Source organism: Aethalodelphis obliquidens, unplaced genomic scaffold (genome assembly GCF_003676395.1).
Source record: "Aethalodelphis obliquidens isolate GAN/ISIS:26980383/991018 unplaced genomic scaffold, ASM367639v1 scaffold26, whole genome shotgun sequence".
Classification (NCBI taxonomy): Eukaryota; Metazoa; Chordata; class Mammalia; order Artiodactyla; family Delphinidae; genus Aethalodelphis; species Aethalodelphis obliquidens.
This window is the reverse complement of record NW_020837970.1, coordinates 3,832,096-3,848,732: the sequence shown is the minus strand read 5'-3', so window position 1 is coordinate 3,848,732 and position 16,637 is coordinate 3,832,096. Positions and strand designations below refer to the sequence as shown.

Sequence of the window (16,637 nt, the reverse complement as noted above, 5' to 3'; positions counted from 1 at the left end):
GCTTCCCTGGTGGCGCAGTGGTTAAGAATCCACCTGCCAATGCAGGGGACACAGGTTCGAGCCCTGGTCCAGGAAGGTCGCACATGCCGTGGAACAACTAAGCCCGTGTGCCACAACTACTGAGCCTATGCTCCAGAGCCTGTGCTCCACAACAAGAGAAGCCACTGCAATGAGAAGCCCACGCACCGCAACGAAGACCCAATGCAGCCAAAAATAAATAATTTTTTTTAAAAAAGTGTGCTTATCAAAAACATATACATGCATGTATACACATACTTATGCATATATTGATGTTCAATTTATGATAATTCACTGAGCTGAAAATTTATGCTTTGGGCACTTTTTTGCATGTATGTTACACATCAAATTAAAGTTAAAAAACTAGCACTGGGCTTCCCTGGTGGTGCAGTGGTTGAGAATCTGCCTGAAGATCCCACATGCCGCGGAGCAACTAAGCCCGTGCGCCACAGCTACTGAGCCTGCGCGACTGGAGCCTGTGCTCTGCAACAAGAGAAGGCCGCGACAGTGAGAGGCCCGCGCACCGCGATGAAGAGTGGCCCCCGCTCGCCGCAACTAGAGAAAGCCCTCGCACAGAAACTAAGACCCAACACAGCCATAAATAAATAAATAAATAAATTTAAAAAAAAAAACAAAAAACACCAGCACTTACATGGAATTACTATTAATTGTACATTCACTTACTATTACTTCCTCAGCTTGTCGAACCAGATCAGCCGTTTTTGCCTCTAATTCTGCATTTAAACGCCTAAAAGGAGAAAATAATAATTGTGATAGACTGAAGATTGTAACACAAAAATAAAAGTAATTAAATTTCAATAACTACAATTTAGCTAATCAATAAATGCCAAAACATACACATGACATTTTTATTTGAAAATTAACACAACTATTACAAAGCTTATCTCCAATCCCCATGATCCTTCTTCTTCCTGGTGGAAGCTCAAACCATGTAACTCCTAGCCTCTCCCTGGCCATTACTTCAGGTGGAATGATTTATTTGGGAAGAATAAACTGGGTGGGTTCAACTCAGTTCCACTCTCCATGTTCTTGGGATCAACTCCAATTGGGAACAGGAGTGGGGTGGGGTGTGGAGGGGGCTGATTTAATCAGGGGTGTTCAGGTGACTGGGGAGGTATATCTGGGGTTTAGTGAGCAGACCTGAGGTGGCTCATACCTCAGCTACATACTTCAATATCAGCTTCATCAGGAATACAGGTGATTACTTTCACCTACACCTGCCACTCCTTTTTTTTTTTCAATCTATTTGGAATCTAGCAAAGAATAGGAATACTATTTAGTCCCATTAAGACTGTAAGAATAGCAATGCCATTGCGGGAAACCGTTTTTAAAGAAAAAATTGCTCATCATCCTACCACCATCATCCAATCATTTTTAAAATTCCCTTCTAATTTTCATATGTAGGCACACACACAATTTTGTACTGTTCTACCGTAACAGTACAGATGGAATATATTTATCTCTATATAATTTTTATAATTAGTGCCTTAAATGGCTATGAAATATTCTAGAGTTGAAGTTAACATAATGTACTAAGCTGTTCTCCCTGTTAGTTGAAGTCCACTTCTCAGTTTTAAAGGTTAACATTATAATAAACAACTTCAAAAGCACGTAACTTTTAAATTCTATTTGTACATCACATTTCTAGACTATCTAGGCTCTTCTGAAGTTTTATGAAGAAAATATGCAGAGCAATTTTTTAAATGAGATACCTTGTTTTTTTAGATATGTGATTCAGAAGTACCACAAACCAGTGATGACTCCCACCCCCAGGAAGAAAAAAAGCAGTATCACATCCCTTCTTAAAAAACTCTGATGTTTTAAGAAATATTTTTATATCTTAGGATAAGTTAATCAAAATAAAAATATCTAATAAAGACTTAAAGTTGTATTCAAGATGCCTTTACCTGATTTTTCACATTTCCTTAACAAGAACCAATAGAGGTTTCTGGTCAATATAGCAGGCTGAGATAAATCAAAAGGCTATTCTTCTGCTCCAAAACCCATAGAAATCTGGATAAAATATAATGAACGAAATATTGCTAAACTTAAACTTAGGCAGGGAAAATACCCTGGCACTAAAAATAAAGCAGCAACTAAAAATGAGAGCAGTAAACAGGAACAGAAGCCAAAACAGCTTAACAGCTAGAAACTGATGCACATGAGAGAGTCACGAAGGGCTACACCTGTGAACCACAGACCACAAAAACACTACCCATAACCTTAGGTGAATGGAAATGAAACTAGAGCCGTGTGTGGAAAAGATTCTCTTGTGAGTAATCAGAGCACATAGGAGTGTACTCCAAGTTCATCTTACCCAGATGGTACAGGGACACTATGCCAAAACTTTAATACAGTAAGTTGGATTAGAACCAGTGAAAACTCTGATAAGCTAATAAAGTTAAATGCAAAACCACACTTAGGGATTTACTCATCTAGAACACATGCAACTCTCTCAGAAAGCAAACCCCACTAAAGATATCTTCACAAAAGTAACAAATTGCATTAAGAAACAAGTGCCTGGACCGGGGGTGGGGGGAAGATGACGGAAGAGTAAGACGCGGCGATCACCTTCCTCCCCACAGAGACACCAGAAATACATCTACACGTGGAACAACTCCTACAGAACACCTACTGAACGCTGGAAGAAGACCTCAGACCTCCCAAAAGGCAAGAAACTCCCCCACGTACCTGGGTAGGGCAAATGAAAAAAAAAAAGAATAAACAAAGAATAGGGATGGGACCTGCACCAGTGGGAGGGAGCTGTGAAGGAGGAAAGATTTCCACACACTAGGAAGCCCCTTTGCGGGCGGAGACTGAGGGTGGCGGAGGGGGAAAACTTCGGAGCCGAGGAGGAGAGCACAGCAACAGGGGTGCGGAGGGCAAAGCCGAGAGATTCCCGCACAGAGGATCGGTGCCGACCAGCACTCACCAGCGCGAGAGGCTTGTCTGCTCACCCGACGGGGCGGGCGGGGCTGGGAGCTGAGGCCCGGGCTTCGGTTGGAGTGCAGGGGTTGGCGGCGTGAACACTGCCTGAAGGGGCTAGTGCACCACGGCTAGCCGGGAGGGAGTCTGGGGAAAAGTCTGGACCTGCCGAAGAGGGAAGAGACTTTTTCTTCCCTCTTTGTTTCCTGCTGCGCGAGGAGAGGGGATTAAGAGCGCTGCTTAAAGGAGCTCCAGAGACGGGCACGAGCCGCGGTTAACAGCGCGGACCCCAAAGACGGGCATGAAGACGCTAAGGCTGCTGCTGCCGCCACCAAGAAGCCTGTGCGAGCACAGGTCACTCTCCACACCCCTCTTCCGGGGAGCCTGTGCAGCCCGCCACTGCCAGGGTCCCGGGATCCAGGGACAACTTCCCCGGGAGAACGCATAGCGCGCCTCAGGCTGGTGCAACGTCATGCCGGCCTCTGCCACCGCAGGCTCGCCCAGCATCCGCACCCCTCCCGCTCCCCGTCCTGAGTGAGCCAGAGCCCCCGAAGCAGCTGCTCCTTTAACCCCCATCCTGTTTGAGCGAACAGAGGCCCTCCGGCGAACTACACGCAGAGGCGGGGCCAAATCCAAAGCTGAGCCCCGGGAGCTGTGCGAACAAAGAGGAAAAAGGGAAATCTCTCCCAGCAGCCTCAGAAGCAGCGGATTAAAGCTCCACAATCAACTTGATGTACCCTGCATCTGTGGAATACGTGAATATACAACGAATCATACCAAATTGAGGAGCTGGAATTTGAGAGCAAGATTTATTATTTTTTCCCCTTTTCCTCTTTTTGTGAGCGTGTATGTGTATGCTTCTGTGTGAGATTTTGTCTGTATAGCTTTGCTTTCACCATTTGTCCTAGGCTTCTATCTGTCCGTTTTGTTTTTGTTTTACTTAAAAAAATTTTTTTTCTTAACAGTTATTTTTTATTTTAATAACTTTATTTTATTTTATCCCCTTCCTTCCTTCCTTCCCTCCCTCCCTCCCTTCCTTCCTTCCTTCTTTTTCTCCCTTTTATTCTGAGCCATGTGGATGAAATGCTCTTGGTGCTGCAGCCAGGAGTCAGTGCTGTGCCTCTGACGTGGGAGAGACAACATCAGGACACTGGCCCACAAGAGACCTCCCAGCTCCACATAGTATCAAATGGCGAAAATCTCCCAGAGATCTCCACCTCAACACCAGCACCCAGCTTCACTCAACGACCAGCAAGCTACAGTGCTGAACACCCTATGCCAAACAACTAGCAAGACAGGAACACAACCCCACCCATTAGAAGAGAGGCTGCCTAAAATCATAATAAGTCCACAGACACCCCAAAACACACCACCAGACATGGACCTGCCCACCAGAAAGACAAGATCCAGCATCATCCACCAGAACACAGGCACTAGTCCCCTCCACCAGGAAGCCTACACAACCCACTGAACCAACTTTAGCCACTGGGGACAGACACCAAAAACAACAGGAACTACGAACCTGCAGCCTGCAAAAAGGAGACCCCAAACACAGTAAGATAAGCTAAATGAGAAGACAGAAAAACACACAGCAGATGAAGGAGCAAGATAAAAACCCATCAGACCTAACAAATGAAGGGGAAATAGGAATGAAGAGGAAATGATAGTAAAGATGATCCAAAATCTTGGAAATAGAATAAATTCAAGAAACATTTAACAAGGACCTAAAAGAACTAAAGATAAAACAAGCCACGATGAACAACACAATAAATGAAAGTAAAAATACTCTAGATGGGATCAATAGCAGAATAACTGAGGCAGAAGAACGGCTAAGTGACTTGGAAGATAAAATAGTGGAAATAACTACTGCAGAGCAGAATAAAGAAAAAAGAATGAAAAGAACTGAGGACAGTCTCAGAGACCTCTGGGACAACATTAAACGCACCAACATTCGAAGTATAGAGGTTCCAGAAGAAGAAGAGAAAAAGAAAGGGACTGAGAAAATATTTGAAGAGATTATAGTTGAAAACTTCCCTAATATGGGAAAGGAAATAGGTAATCAAGTCCAGGAAGCACAGACAGTCCCATACGGGATAAATCCAAGGAGAAACATGCCAAGACACATATTAATCAAGCTGTCAAAAATTAAATAAAGACAACATATTAAAAGCAGCAAGGGAAAAACAACAAATAACACACAAGGGAATCCCCATAAGGTTAACAGCTGATCTTTCAGCAGAAACTCTGCAAGCCAGAAGGGACTGGCAGGACATATTTAAAGTGATGAAGGAGAAAAACCTACAACCAAGATTACTCTACCCAGCAAGGATCTCATTCAGATTTGATGGAGAAATTAAAACCTTTACAGGGAAGCAAAAGCTGAGAGAGTTCAGCACCACCAAACCAGCTTTACAACAAATGCTAAAGGAACTTCTCTAGGCAAGAAACACAAGAGAAGGAAAAGACCTACAATAACAAACCCAAAACAATTAAGGAAATGGGAATAGGAACATACATATCGATAATTACCTTAAATGGAAATGGATTAAATGCTCCCACCAAAAGACACAGACTGGCTGAATGGATACAAAAACAAGACCTATATATACGCTGTCTACAAGAGACACACTTCAGACCTAGGGACACAGACAGACTGAAAGTGAGGGAATGGAAAAAGATATTCCATGCAAATGGAAATCAAAAGAAAGCTGGAGTAGCAATTCTCATATCAGACAAAACAGACTTTAAAATAAAGACTACTACAAGAGACAAAGAAGGACACTACATAATGATCAAGGGATCGATCCAAGAAGATGATATAACATTGTAAATATTTATGCACCCAACATAGGAGCACCTCAGTACATAAGGCAAATACTAACTGCCATAAAAGGGGAAATCGACAGTAACACATTCATAGTAGGGGACTTTAACACCCCACTTTCACCAATGGACAGATCATCCAAAACGAATATAAATAAGGAAACACAAGCTTTAAATGATACATTAAACAAGACGGACTTAACTGATATTTATAGGACATTCCATCCAAAAACAACAGAATACACCTTTTTCTCAAGTGCTCATGGAACATTCTCCACGACAGATCACATCTTGGGTCACAAATCAAGCCTTGGTAAATTTAGGAAAATTGAAATTGTATCAAGTATCTTTTCCGAGCACAATGCTATGAGACTAGATATCAATTACAGGAAATGATCTGTAAAAAATACAAACACATGGAGGCTAAACAGTACACTACTTAATAGTGAAGTGATCACTGAAGAAATCAAAGAGGAAATTAAAAAATACCTAGAAACAAATGACAATGGAGACATGACAACCCAAACCTATGGGATGCAGCAAAAGCAGTTCTAAGAGGGAGGTTTATAGCAATACAATCCTACCTTAAGAAACAGGAAACATCTCGAATAAACAACCTAACCTTCCTGCTAAAGCAATTAGAGAAAGAACAAAAAAACCCCAAAGTTAACAGAAGGAAAGAAATCATAAACATCAGATCAGAAATAAATGAAAAAGAAATGAAGAAAACAATAGCAAAGATCAATAAAGCTAACAGCTGGTTCTTTGAGAAGATAAACAAAATTGAGAAACCAGTAGCCAGACTCATCAAGAAAAGAAGGGAGAAGACTCAAATCAATAGAATTAGAAATGAAAAAGGAGACGTAACATCTGACACTGCAGAAAGACAAAAGATCATGAGAGACTACTACAAGCAACTCTATGCCAATAAAATGGACAACCTGGAAGAAATGGGCAAATTCTTAGAAAAGCACAACCTGCCAAGACTGAATCAGGAAGAAATAGAAAATATGAACAGACCAATCACAAGCACTGAAATTGAAACTGTGATTAAAAATCTTCCAACAAACAAAAGCCCAGGACCAGATGGCTTCACAGGTGAATTCTATCAAACATTTAGAGAAGACCTAACACCCATCCTTCTCAAACTCTTCCAAAATATAGCAGAGGGAGGAACACTCCCAAACTCATTCTATGAGGCCACCACCTTCCTGATACCAAAACCAGACAAAGATGTCACAAAGAAAGAAAACTACAGGCCAATATCACTGATGAACATAGATGCAAAAATCCTAAACAAAATACTAGCAAACAGAATCCAACAACACATTAAAAGGATCATACACCATGATCAAGTTGGGTTCATTCCAGGAATGCAAGGATTCTTCAATATACGCAAATTAATCAACGTGATACACCATACTGACAAATTTAAGGGGAAAAACCATATGATCATCTCAATAGATGCAGAAAAAGCTTTCGACAAAATTCAACACCCATTTATGATAAAAACCCTGCAGAAAGTAGGCATAGAGGGAACTTACCTCAACATAATAAAAGCCATATATGACAAACCCACAGCCAACATCATCCTCAATGGTGCAAAACTGAAAGCATTTCCACTAAGATCAGGAACAAGACAAGGTTGCCCACTCTCCCCACTCTTATTCAACATAGTTTTGGAAGTTTTAGCCACAGCAATCAGAGAAGAAAAGGAAATAAAAGGAATCCAAATCGGAAAAGAAGAAGTAAAGCTGTCACTGTTTGCAGATGACATGATACTATACATAGAGAATCATAAAAATGCTACCAGAAAACTACTAGAGTTAATCAATGAATTTGGTAAAGTAGCAGGATACAAAATTAATGCACAGAAATCTCTTGCATTCCTATACACTAATGATGAAAAATCTGAAAGTGAAATCAGGAAAACACTCCCGTTTACCATGGCAACAAGAAGAATAAAATATCTAGGAATAAACCTACCTAAGGAGACAAAAGACCTGTATGCAGAATATTATACTGATATAAGAAATTAAAGATGATACAAATAGATGGAGAGATATACCATGTTCTTGGATTGGAAGAATCAACATTGTGAAAATGACACTACTACCCAAAGCAATCTACAGATTCAATGCAATCCCTTTCAAACTACCAGTGGCATTTTTCACAGAACTAGAACAAAAAATTTCACAATTTGTATGGAAACACAAAAGACCCCGAATAGGCAAAGCAATCTTGAGAACGAAAAACGGAGCTGGAGAAATCAGGCTCTCTGACTTCAGATTATACTACAAAACTACAGCAATCAAGACAGTATGGTACTGGCACAAAAACAGAAATATAGATCAACGGAACAGGATAGAAAGCCCAGAGATAAACCCATGCACATATGGTCACCTTATCTTTGATAAAGGAGGCAGGAATGTACAGTGGAGAAAGGATAGCCTCTTCAATAAGTGGTGCTGGGAAAACTGCACACCTACATGTAAAAGTATGAGATTAGAACACTCCCTAACACCATACACAAAAATAAGCTCAAAATGAATTAAAAACCTAAATTTAAGACCAGAAACTATCAAACTCTTAGAGGAAAACATAGGCAGAACACTCTATGACATAAATCACAGCAAGGTCCTTTTTGACCCACCTCCTAGATAAATGGAAATAAAAACAAAAATAAACAAATGGGACCTAATGAAACTTCAAAGCTTTTGCACAGCAAAGGAAACCATAAACAAGACCAAAAGACAATCCTCAGAATGGGAGAAAATATTTGCAAATGAAGCAACTGACAGAGGATTAATCTCCAAAATTTGCAAGCAGCTCATGCAGCTCAATAATAAAAAAACAAACAACCCAATCCAAAAATGGGCAGAAGACCTAAATAGACATTTCTCTAAAGAAAATACACAGATTGCCAGAAAACAAATGAAAGAATGCTCAACATCATTAATCATTAGAGAAATGCAAATCAAAACTACAATGAAATATCATCTCACACCGGTCAGAATGGCCATCATCAAAAAATCTAGAAACAATAAATGCTGGAGAGGGTGTGGAGAAAAGGAAACACTCTTGCACTGCTGGTGGGAATGTGAATTGGTACAGCCACTATGGAGAACAGTATGGAGGTTCCTTAAAAAACTAAAAATAGAACTACCACATGACCCAGCAATCCCACTACTGGGCACATACCCTGAGAAAACCATAATTCAAAAATAGTCATGTACCAAAATGTTCATTGCAGCTCTATTTACAATAGCCCGGAGATGGAAACAACCTCAGTGTCCATCATCGGATGAATGGATAAAGAAGGTGTGGCACATATATACAATGGAATATTACTCAGCCATAAAAAGAAACAAAATTGAGTTATTTGTAGTGAGGTGGATGGACCTAGAGTCTGTCATACAGAGTGAAGTAAGTCAGAAAGAGAAAGACAGATACCGTATGCTAACACATATATATGGAACCTAAGAAAAAAAATGTCATAAACAACCTAGGGTAAGACGGGAATAAAGACACAGACCTACTAGAGAATGGACTTGAGGATATGGGGAGGGGGAAGGGTAAGCTGTGACAAAGTTAGAGAGTGGCATGGACATATATACGCTACCAAACGTAAAATAGATAGCTAATGGGAAGCAGCCACATAGCACAGGGAGATCAGCTTGGTGTTTTGTGACCACCTGGATGGGTGGGATAGGGAGGGTGGGAGGGAGGGAGACACAAGAAGGAGGAGATATGGGAACATGTGTATAACTGATTCACTTTGTTATAAAGCAGAAACTGACACACCATTGTAAAGCAATTATACTCCAATAAAGATGTAAAAAAAAAAAAAGAAACAAGTGCCCAGGAGGGACAATCAACAGATTATTTCTTTCCTTCTACTAACTTTGGGTTTTGTTTGTTCTTCTATTTCTAATTCCTTTAGGTGTAAGGTTAGGTTGTTTATTTGAGATTTTTTTTTGTTTCCTGAGGCAGGCTTGTATCGCTATAAAGTTCCGTCTCAGAACTGCTTTTGCTGCATCCCATACAATTTGGATTGCTGTGTTTTCATTTTCTTTTGTCTCCAGGTATTTTCTGATTTCCTCCTTGATTTCTGCAGTGATCCAGTGGTTTAGTAGCATATTTTTTAGCCTCCACATGTTTGTGTTTTTTGCAGTTTTTTTCTTGTAGGTGATTTCTAATCTCATAGTACTGTAGTTGGAAAAGATGCTTTATATGATTTCAATTTACTTAAATTTACTGAGACTTGTTTTTTGGGCTAGCATGTGATCTTGAAAAGAATGTGTATTCTGCTGCCTTTGAATAGAATACTATGTGTTCTGTTTGGTCTAATGTGTCATTTAAAGCCAGTGTTTCCTCATTGATTTTTCTGTCTGAATGATCTGTCCATTGATGTAAGTGGGGTGTTAAAGTTCCCTACTATTATTGTGTTACTGTCCTTCATTTCTGTTGTCATTTGCATTATGTATTTAGATACTCCTATGCTGAGTGCATATATATTTACAATTGTTATATATTTTTCTTCGATTGATCAATAATCATTATACTACAAAGCTACAGTAGCCAAAACAGTATGGTACTGGAACAAAAGCAGACACAGAGATCAATGGAACAGAATAGTGAACCCAGAAACAAACCCACGTTTATATGGGCAATTAATCTATGACAAAGGAAGCAAAAATATAAATGAGGAAAAGACAGTCTTTCAATAAGTGGTGCTGGGAAGACTGGACTGCTACATGTAAAAGAATGAAGTTAGAACTTTTTTTCACACCATATTCAAAAATAAACTCAAAATGGATTAAAGACTTAAATGTAAGACCATAAAGCATAAAACTCCAGAAGAAAACAGAGGCAGAACACTCTGACATAAACCACAGCAGTATTTTTTGGATCTGTCTCCTAAGGCAGAGGAAACTAACTAACTAAATAAATAATAGAACCTAATTAAATTTAAAAGGAAAGGAAAGGAAAAGAAAGCATTGACAGGGCTTCCGTGGTGGCGCAGTGGTTGAGAGTCTGTCTGCCGATGCAGGGGACACGGGTTCGTGCCCCGGTCCGGGAAGATCCCACATGCCGCGGAGCGGCTAGGCCCGTGAGCCATGGCCGCTGAGCCTGCGCGTCTGGAGCCTGTGCTCCGCAACGGGAGAGGCCACAACAGTGAGAGGCCCGTGTACCGCAAATAAATAAATAAGAAAGCATTGACAAAATGAAAAGACAATCTACTGAATGGGAGAAAATATTTGCAAATGATACGACCAACCAGGGTTTAATGCCCAAACTATATAAATAGCTCATACCACTCAATATCAAAAAAACAAATAACTTGGTTAAAAAATGGGCAGAAGACCTGAACAGACATTTTCCCAAGAATATAGATGGCCAACTGGCACATAAAATGCTCAACACTGTTAACCATCAGAGAAATGCAAAGCAAAACTACAATAAGATATCACCTCACACCTGTCAGAATGGCTATCATCAAAAAGACCACAAATAACAAATGTTGGCAAGGATGTGGAGAAAAGGGAACCCTTGTGCACTGTTGGTGGGAACGTAAATTGGTGCAGCCACTGTGGAAAACAGTATGGCAGTTTCTCAAAAACTTAAAGATATAACTACCATATGACCCAGTAATTCCACTCCTGGATATATATCCAAAGAAAATGAAAACACTACTCTGAAGAGATATATGCACCCCAATGTTCATAGCAGCATTATTTACAATAGCCAAGATATGGAAGCAACCTACATGTTCATCAACAGATGAATGGATAAAGAAGACGTGATATATATATATATATATATATATATATATATATATCTGCATACATACCATGGAATACTATTCAGTTATAAAAAAGAATGAAATTTTGCCATTTGCAACAACATGAATGGACCTGGAGAGTATTATGCTTAATGAAATAAGTCAGAGAAAGACAAATACTCTGTTATCACTTATGTGTGGAATCTAAAAAATGAAGCAAATAATGAATATAACAAAACAGAAACAGACCCATATATGTAGAGAACAAACAAGTGGTTACCAATGGAGAGAGGGAAGGGGGGAGGAGTACAATAGGGTTAAAGGATTAAGAGATACAAACTACTATGTATAAAATAAATAAGATAGAAGGATATATTGTACAGCACAGGAAATATAGCCATTATTTTATAATAACTTTAAATGGAGTATAATCTATAAAAGTTTTGAATCACTAGGCTGTATACCCCAAAATGGTATAATATTGTAAATTAAGTATACTGCAACAAAACAAAAAGAAAAATGACAAATATTTGAAACTTGAAGAATATAGCAAGAAACATAAAACAAAAGACAATACTTTTTAAAAAAAGAGGTAATGCTGAGAATATTCCAGAAATGAATAAATATAGGGAGTTCAAGCAGAATTAAGAAAAAAAATCCACACCTGTACACATCATAGTGAAACTGCAGAACTTCAAAGACAAGGAGAATGTTCTTTAAACTACAAAGCAAATATTTAAAAAGAAGAGAGAAAAATAGTCTACCAGCATGACTATCTTAAATGCTGGCAGTAGATGCCTTATCAATATCTCTAGATTCCAATGGACAATGAAATGGTATCTTTAATGGACCATCGGGAGGTGGGGGGGCAGGGACTAGCCATTTCAAGTTCTATATTCAGCTAAACTATCTTTGAAGAATAAGTGCAAAGTCACAAAATTTTCGGGTAAGACTGGAGAATTTAAGGCTCCGATTTTCATACAGAGAAGTAATGAATGGTCTATGCTTCAGAAAAGAGGAAATTGAACCTCGAAAAAAAATGCAAAGAAATGAGAAAACATGATGATAAATCTAAATTAGTACAGAATACGAAAATAACAGGTAAGGGTATTCAAAGCAAAGGGGAAATAAGTATTATATAACTTGACAAATGAGGGAAACCAAGTTAAAGCATTCTAGGGTCTTTCCAAACAAGTAAAGGAAAAATAAAGACATAATGAAAACTCATTCAACCAACAAAAGACAGAAAAAAAAAACAAAGAAAAGGCATAAATAGAAAAAAAATTAGATGGCCCAAACAACTTCAAATTAATAAACAAAATAATATAAATAAATTCACTCATTAGAAGGTAGAAATTACCAGAGAATATAAAAGAAATGCTCTTAATAAAGCTAAATGACATAAAAAGTTTGAGAATAAAGGAATGAGAAAAGATATAACAGACACTACATAATAATGAAAGGAATTATTCATCAAGAGGATTTAAATAAATCAAACAATATAGCCCCCAAACAAAACTGGACACAATTATAAGGAGAAATTTTTAAATCATAATTATAGCCGATTTCAGTACATCTCTAACAGAAACCAATGCAGGTACTAGAAAAAAAAATGGTGATGATACTGATGTTATGGACAGCAATATTAACTAGCTTGATCTAAGATATGAGTCAACAAATAGTGAGTACACTTTCTATCAAAGAACACACAGAATTACAAAAATTCAACACGTACCTGGTCACAACTAAGTTTCAAAACATTTTTGAAAATCAATATTATATACATTCTCTGACCATAGTACAATTAAAAATAAATTATAAAACAACAAAAATAAAACAAGCAAACAAACGGATGCTTGGGAACTACAAAAACACACTCCTAAAATAATCACTATGAAAAATCATAAAATATTTAAAACTAAATAACCACAAAAGAAATATATATATCAAAACAGATACTGAAATACCGATAAGCTGTGGTTGGAGAGAAATATACAGAAATTAAATGTATGTATTAAAAAATAAGAAAAACTAAACTAAAAAAAGAAACTAAAAAAAAGAAGAAATAAATCCACCATTAGAAGAGAGAGAAATAATAGAGATAAGACTAATCAAAAAAAAATTTTAATCACATAGATTAGCAATAAAACCAAAAGCTAATTCTGTGGAAAGACCAATAAAACATATACACCTTCCAGCAAGACTGACAGAAAAGTCCCCAAAAGAAGGTGTGTATAAGGTTACAGATACAGTCAAAACTTAAAACATAAGAGAATAATTAGAATACATGTATGTTAATACATTTTAAAACATACATGAAGTGGACACTTTTCCAGAAAACTAGAAAATAACCAAAATTTATTCTGGAAGCAAAAATTATTAAAGAAACTGCATTCACAGGCAAAAAAAACCCCCACACTAGACTCAGTTTCACAATTTTAATCAAAGGGCAGATGATCTCTGATTACAAGAAGCTTCCAAGAACAGACTAAAACAAAAAAGGAAAACTATTCAGCTTATTTTATGTAGCTAGCATAATAATCACATCAAAATCAGAAAGGCAAAGAACTAGAAAAAAGTGCAAGACCAATTTCATTTCTGTTTACAGCTGAAAAAAAACCTCCATAAAATTAAAGCAATCTAATCCAGGAGACTTTAAAAGAAAACAAGAAATCTGCCTTTGTAGTTTAGTATGTTAAAACATTAAAGGAGGGGGTGAAAAAAATTTCATTGCCTAAATAAATTTGGGGGGAAAAAGCTTTGTTAAAATTTAACATTCATTCAAAATACAAATTAAGGGTATAATACTGCATATCAGCTATCCTTGATGAAAAAATAATTAAGGGAAACGGCGTCCTTAAGCCTGATTAAAAAAAAATACCAAAACGCTACAGCAAACCTCAAATGTAGTGATAAATTATTAAAAGTGGGCTCCTGAAAATCATAACTAAGATAAAAATGCTTACCATTACTTTTTCTATTTCATATTGCACTGGAAGTTCTAACCAGATCAAGAAAAAGAATGTAGAAGAAATTGTAAAGGGACAAAACTATCACACTTTGCATATGATATAACTGTCTTTATAAAAAACGCAACGGACTCTGCAGAATAAGAGAGTTCAGCAGAGCTGACAATCTATATAAATATAGGTCTAGGATCAACATACAAAAATCAGTAATGTTTCTATACTTATAACCAATTAGAAAATGTAGTAGAAAAAGAGCCATTCATTATAGCAAGAAAAAACTATAAGGTACCTTGAAAAAATTGTACATGCAAGACTCTTACGTAGTAATATGATAAAATATTATTAATGAATACCCAAACACCCACATGTAAATAATGATATATCACATTCGTAGAAGGGCAGATTCAACAGCATAAAGATGTCAGTTCTCTGCAAATTAATCTATAAATCCAAAGTAATTGGCATTTATGGGCAAGAAGTTTGGGGGAAGGCTTGCCCTTCCAGTTATCAAGATCAATTAAACCAGATGTCACGTAATCTTATTGTTTAGCTCTCTAGTTTTATGATATACGCACAAGACTTGGAATATCTATTGACTTGAGTGATCAGCATATTCCTTGGTTTACTGTCTCATATAGTGATTATTTCCTCCAACTATTTGACAGGAGCTGATTGTAAAAGATTCTGCATTGGGATCCCTGGAAAGTGCTGTGTTCAGTTGATTAAAACAACATCCCCATATGCTTACCACCGAGACAACATGTGGCAAAATACTCTGTTATGAACTCAGTCTTGCCTATAAGGATGGCCAGACATTTCACCCTTACGCATAGTGCTGAGTGATCACAAATTTCAAGCAGTGCCTGGGAGCTACTCTGTTCAAACGCCTCAGATGTGCACACCTTGGAGTGCATATAACAGAACAAGTAACAAGTGGGAGCCTTTACCACAAAACTTTTGCTAAAATAGAATAGTTACTACAGATGCCTGACTTTGATCAGGAGCATATCCTTAATGAAGGGCCAGATGCAAACAGATCTTTAAATAACCAAATGAATTAACCTAATCAGTGCATGTATTTAGTGCTGTCTGGTGCATGGTAAAGAAAACAAATGTTTTGGGTTGAAAACAGCTGATTCAGAGCTGTATATGAACAACAGATCCACTGATTAAGTACATTCATACTTGAATAACAGGCCCATTTCATCAAGCAGTGGAAGATCATTATGTTTCTACATGCAAGTTGACACATGTCTAGTTTATCTAAAGAAAGGACACTTCAGTTTTAACTCTAAACATGCTTTAATTTTAAGTACAGATCATTTGGTAACTCTATGTTAAACCATTTGAGGAACTGCCAGAATGTTTCCCAAGTTTTAAATTAAATTACTTTAAATTAAAAGGGTGAATTTTTAAAATATAATTTTTTTGGTAAGGGTATATACGAGGGCAAATAAAAGACATGGTCTCTGACCTTGTGGAACTAACAGTCCAGTGGAGGAAACAGACAAAATGTAAACTAACAAATGAATTTACTGTAACAAGTTATGCTAATTGCAACGAAAATTTAATCACACAATTAAAAAAGAGTAATGGGGAGCCTACTTATCATAGTCAAGAAAGGCCACTCTGGTAGGCAAAAAGGAGAGAGGTCAAGATCATACAAGAGGTAGGAGCCAGGTGTGACAGAGCTTTTGAAGTGCAATTGGAAACCACTGCAAAGTTTTAGACAAGGGAGTGACAAGATCAAATTAAAAGATTACTCTGACATCTGCATGAAAACCGGGGGATGAAGAGTGGAGTGGTCCAAGAATGAAAGCACGTGTTGTCAGGATAGCTCTAATTACACTGACAGCAGATAAGGAAGAGAAATCCTCCCAACACCACCAAATGTGGATGAGAACGGTAATTCCAAATGCCCTGAGAAACATGCTTTCAGTTTAGAAACCAAACCTAAAAGAAATTTACATACGTAAACTCTAGGAACTTGAAATTAAGTGAAATTCCTTTAACTAGAAACTGAACTATTCGTGGCAATTCCTGCTATCCAAACTACTTCTAGCGGTATCATCTCGCTGACGAACAGGTTTACTCAC

At 37.8% G+C, this 16,637-nt stretch overlaps 1 protein-coding gene across 3 annotated transcripts in view; it reads right to left on the bottom strand.

The window, feature by feature from the left end:
* TEX9 (testis expressed 9) overlaps nucleotides 1-16,637 on the bottom strand; it is a 217,420-nt gene that overhangs the window by 66,246 nt on the left and 134,537 nt on the right. For all 3 annotated transcript variants that reach the window (XM_027123098.1, XM_027123100.1, XM_027123101.1), the window contains one exon: nucleotides 703-766. In XM_027123098.1, the coding sequence (XP_026978899.1) occupies nucleotides 703-766 (64 nt within the window). The remainder of the gene's footprint in view (nucleotides 1-702; nucleotides 767-16,637) is intronic.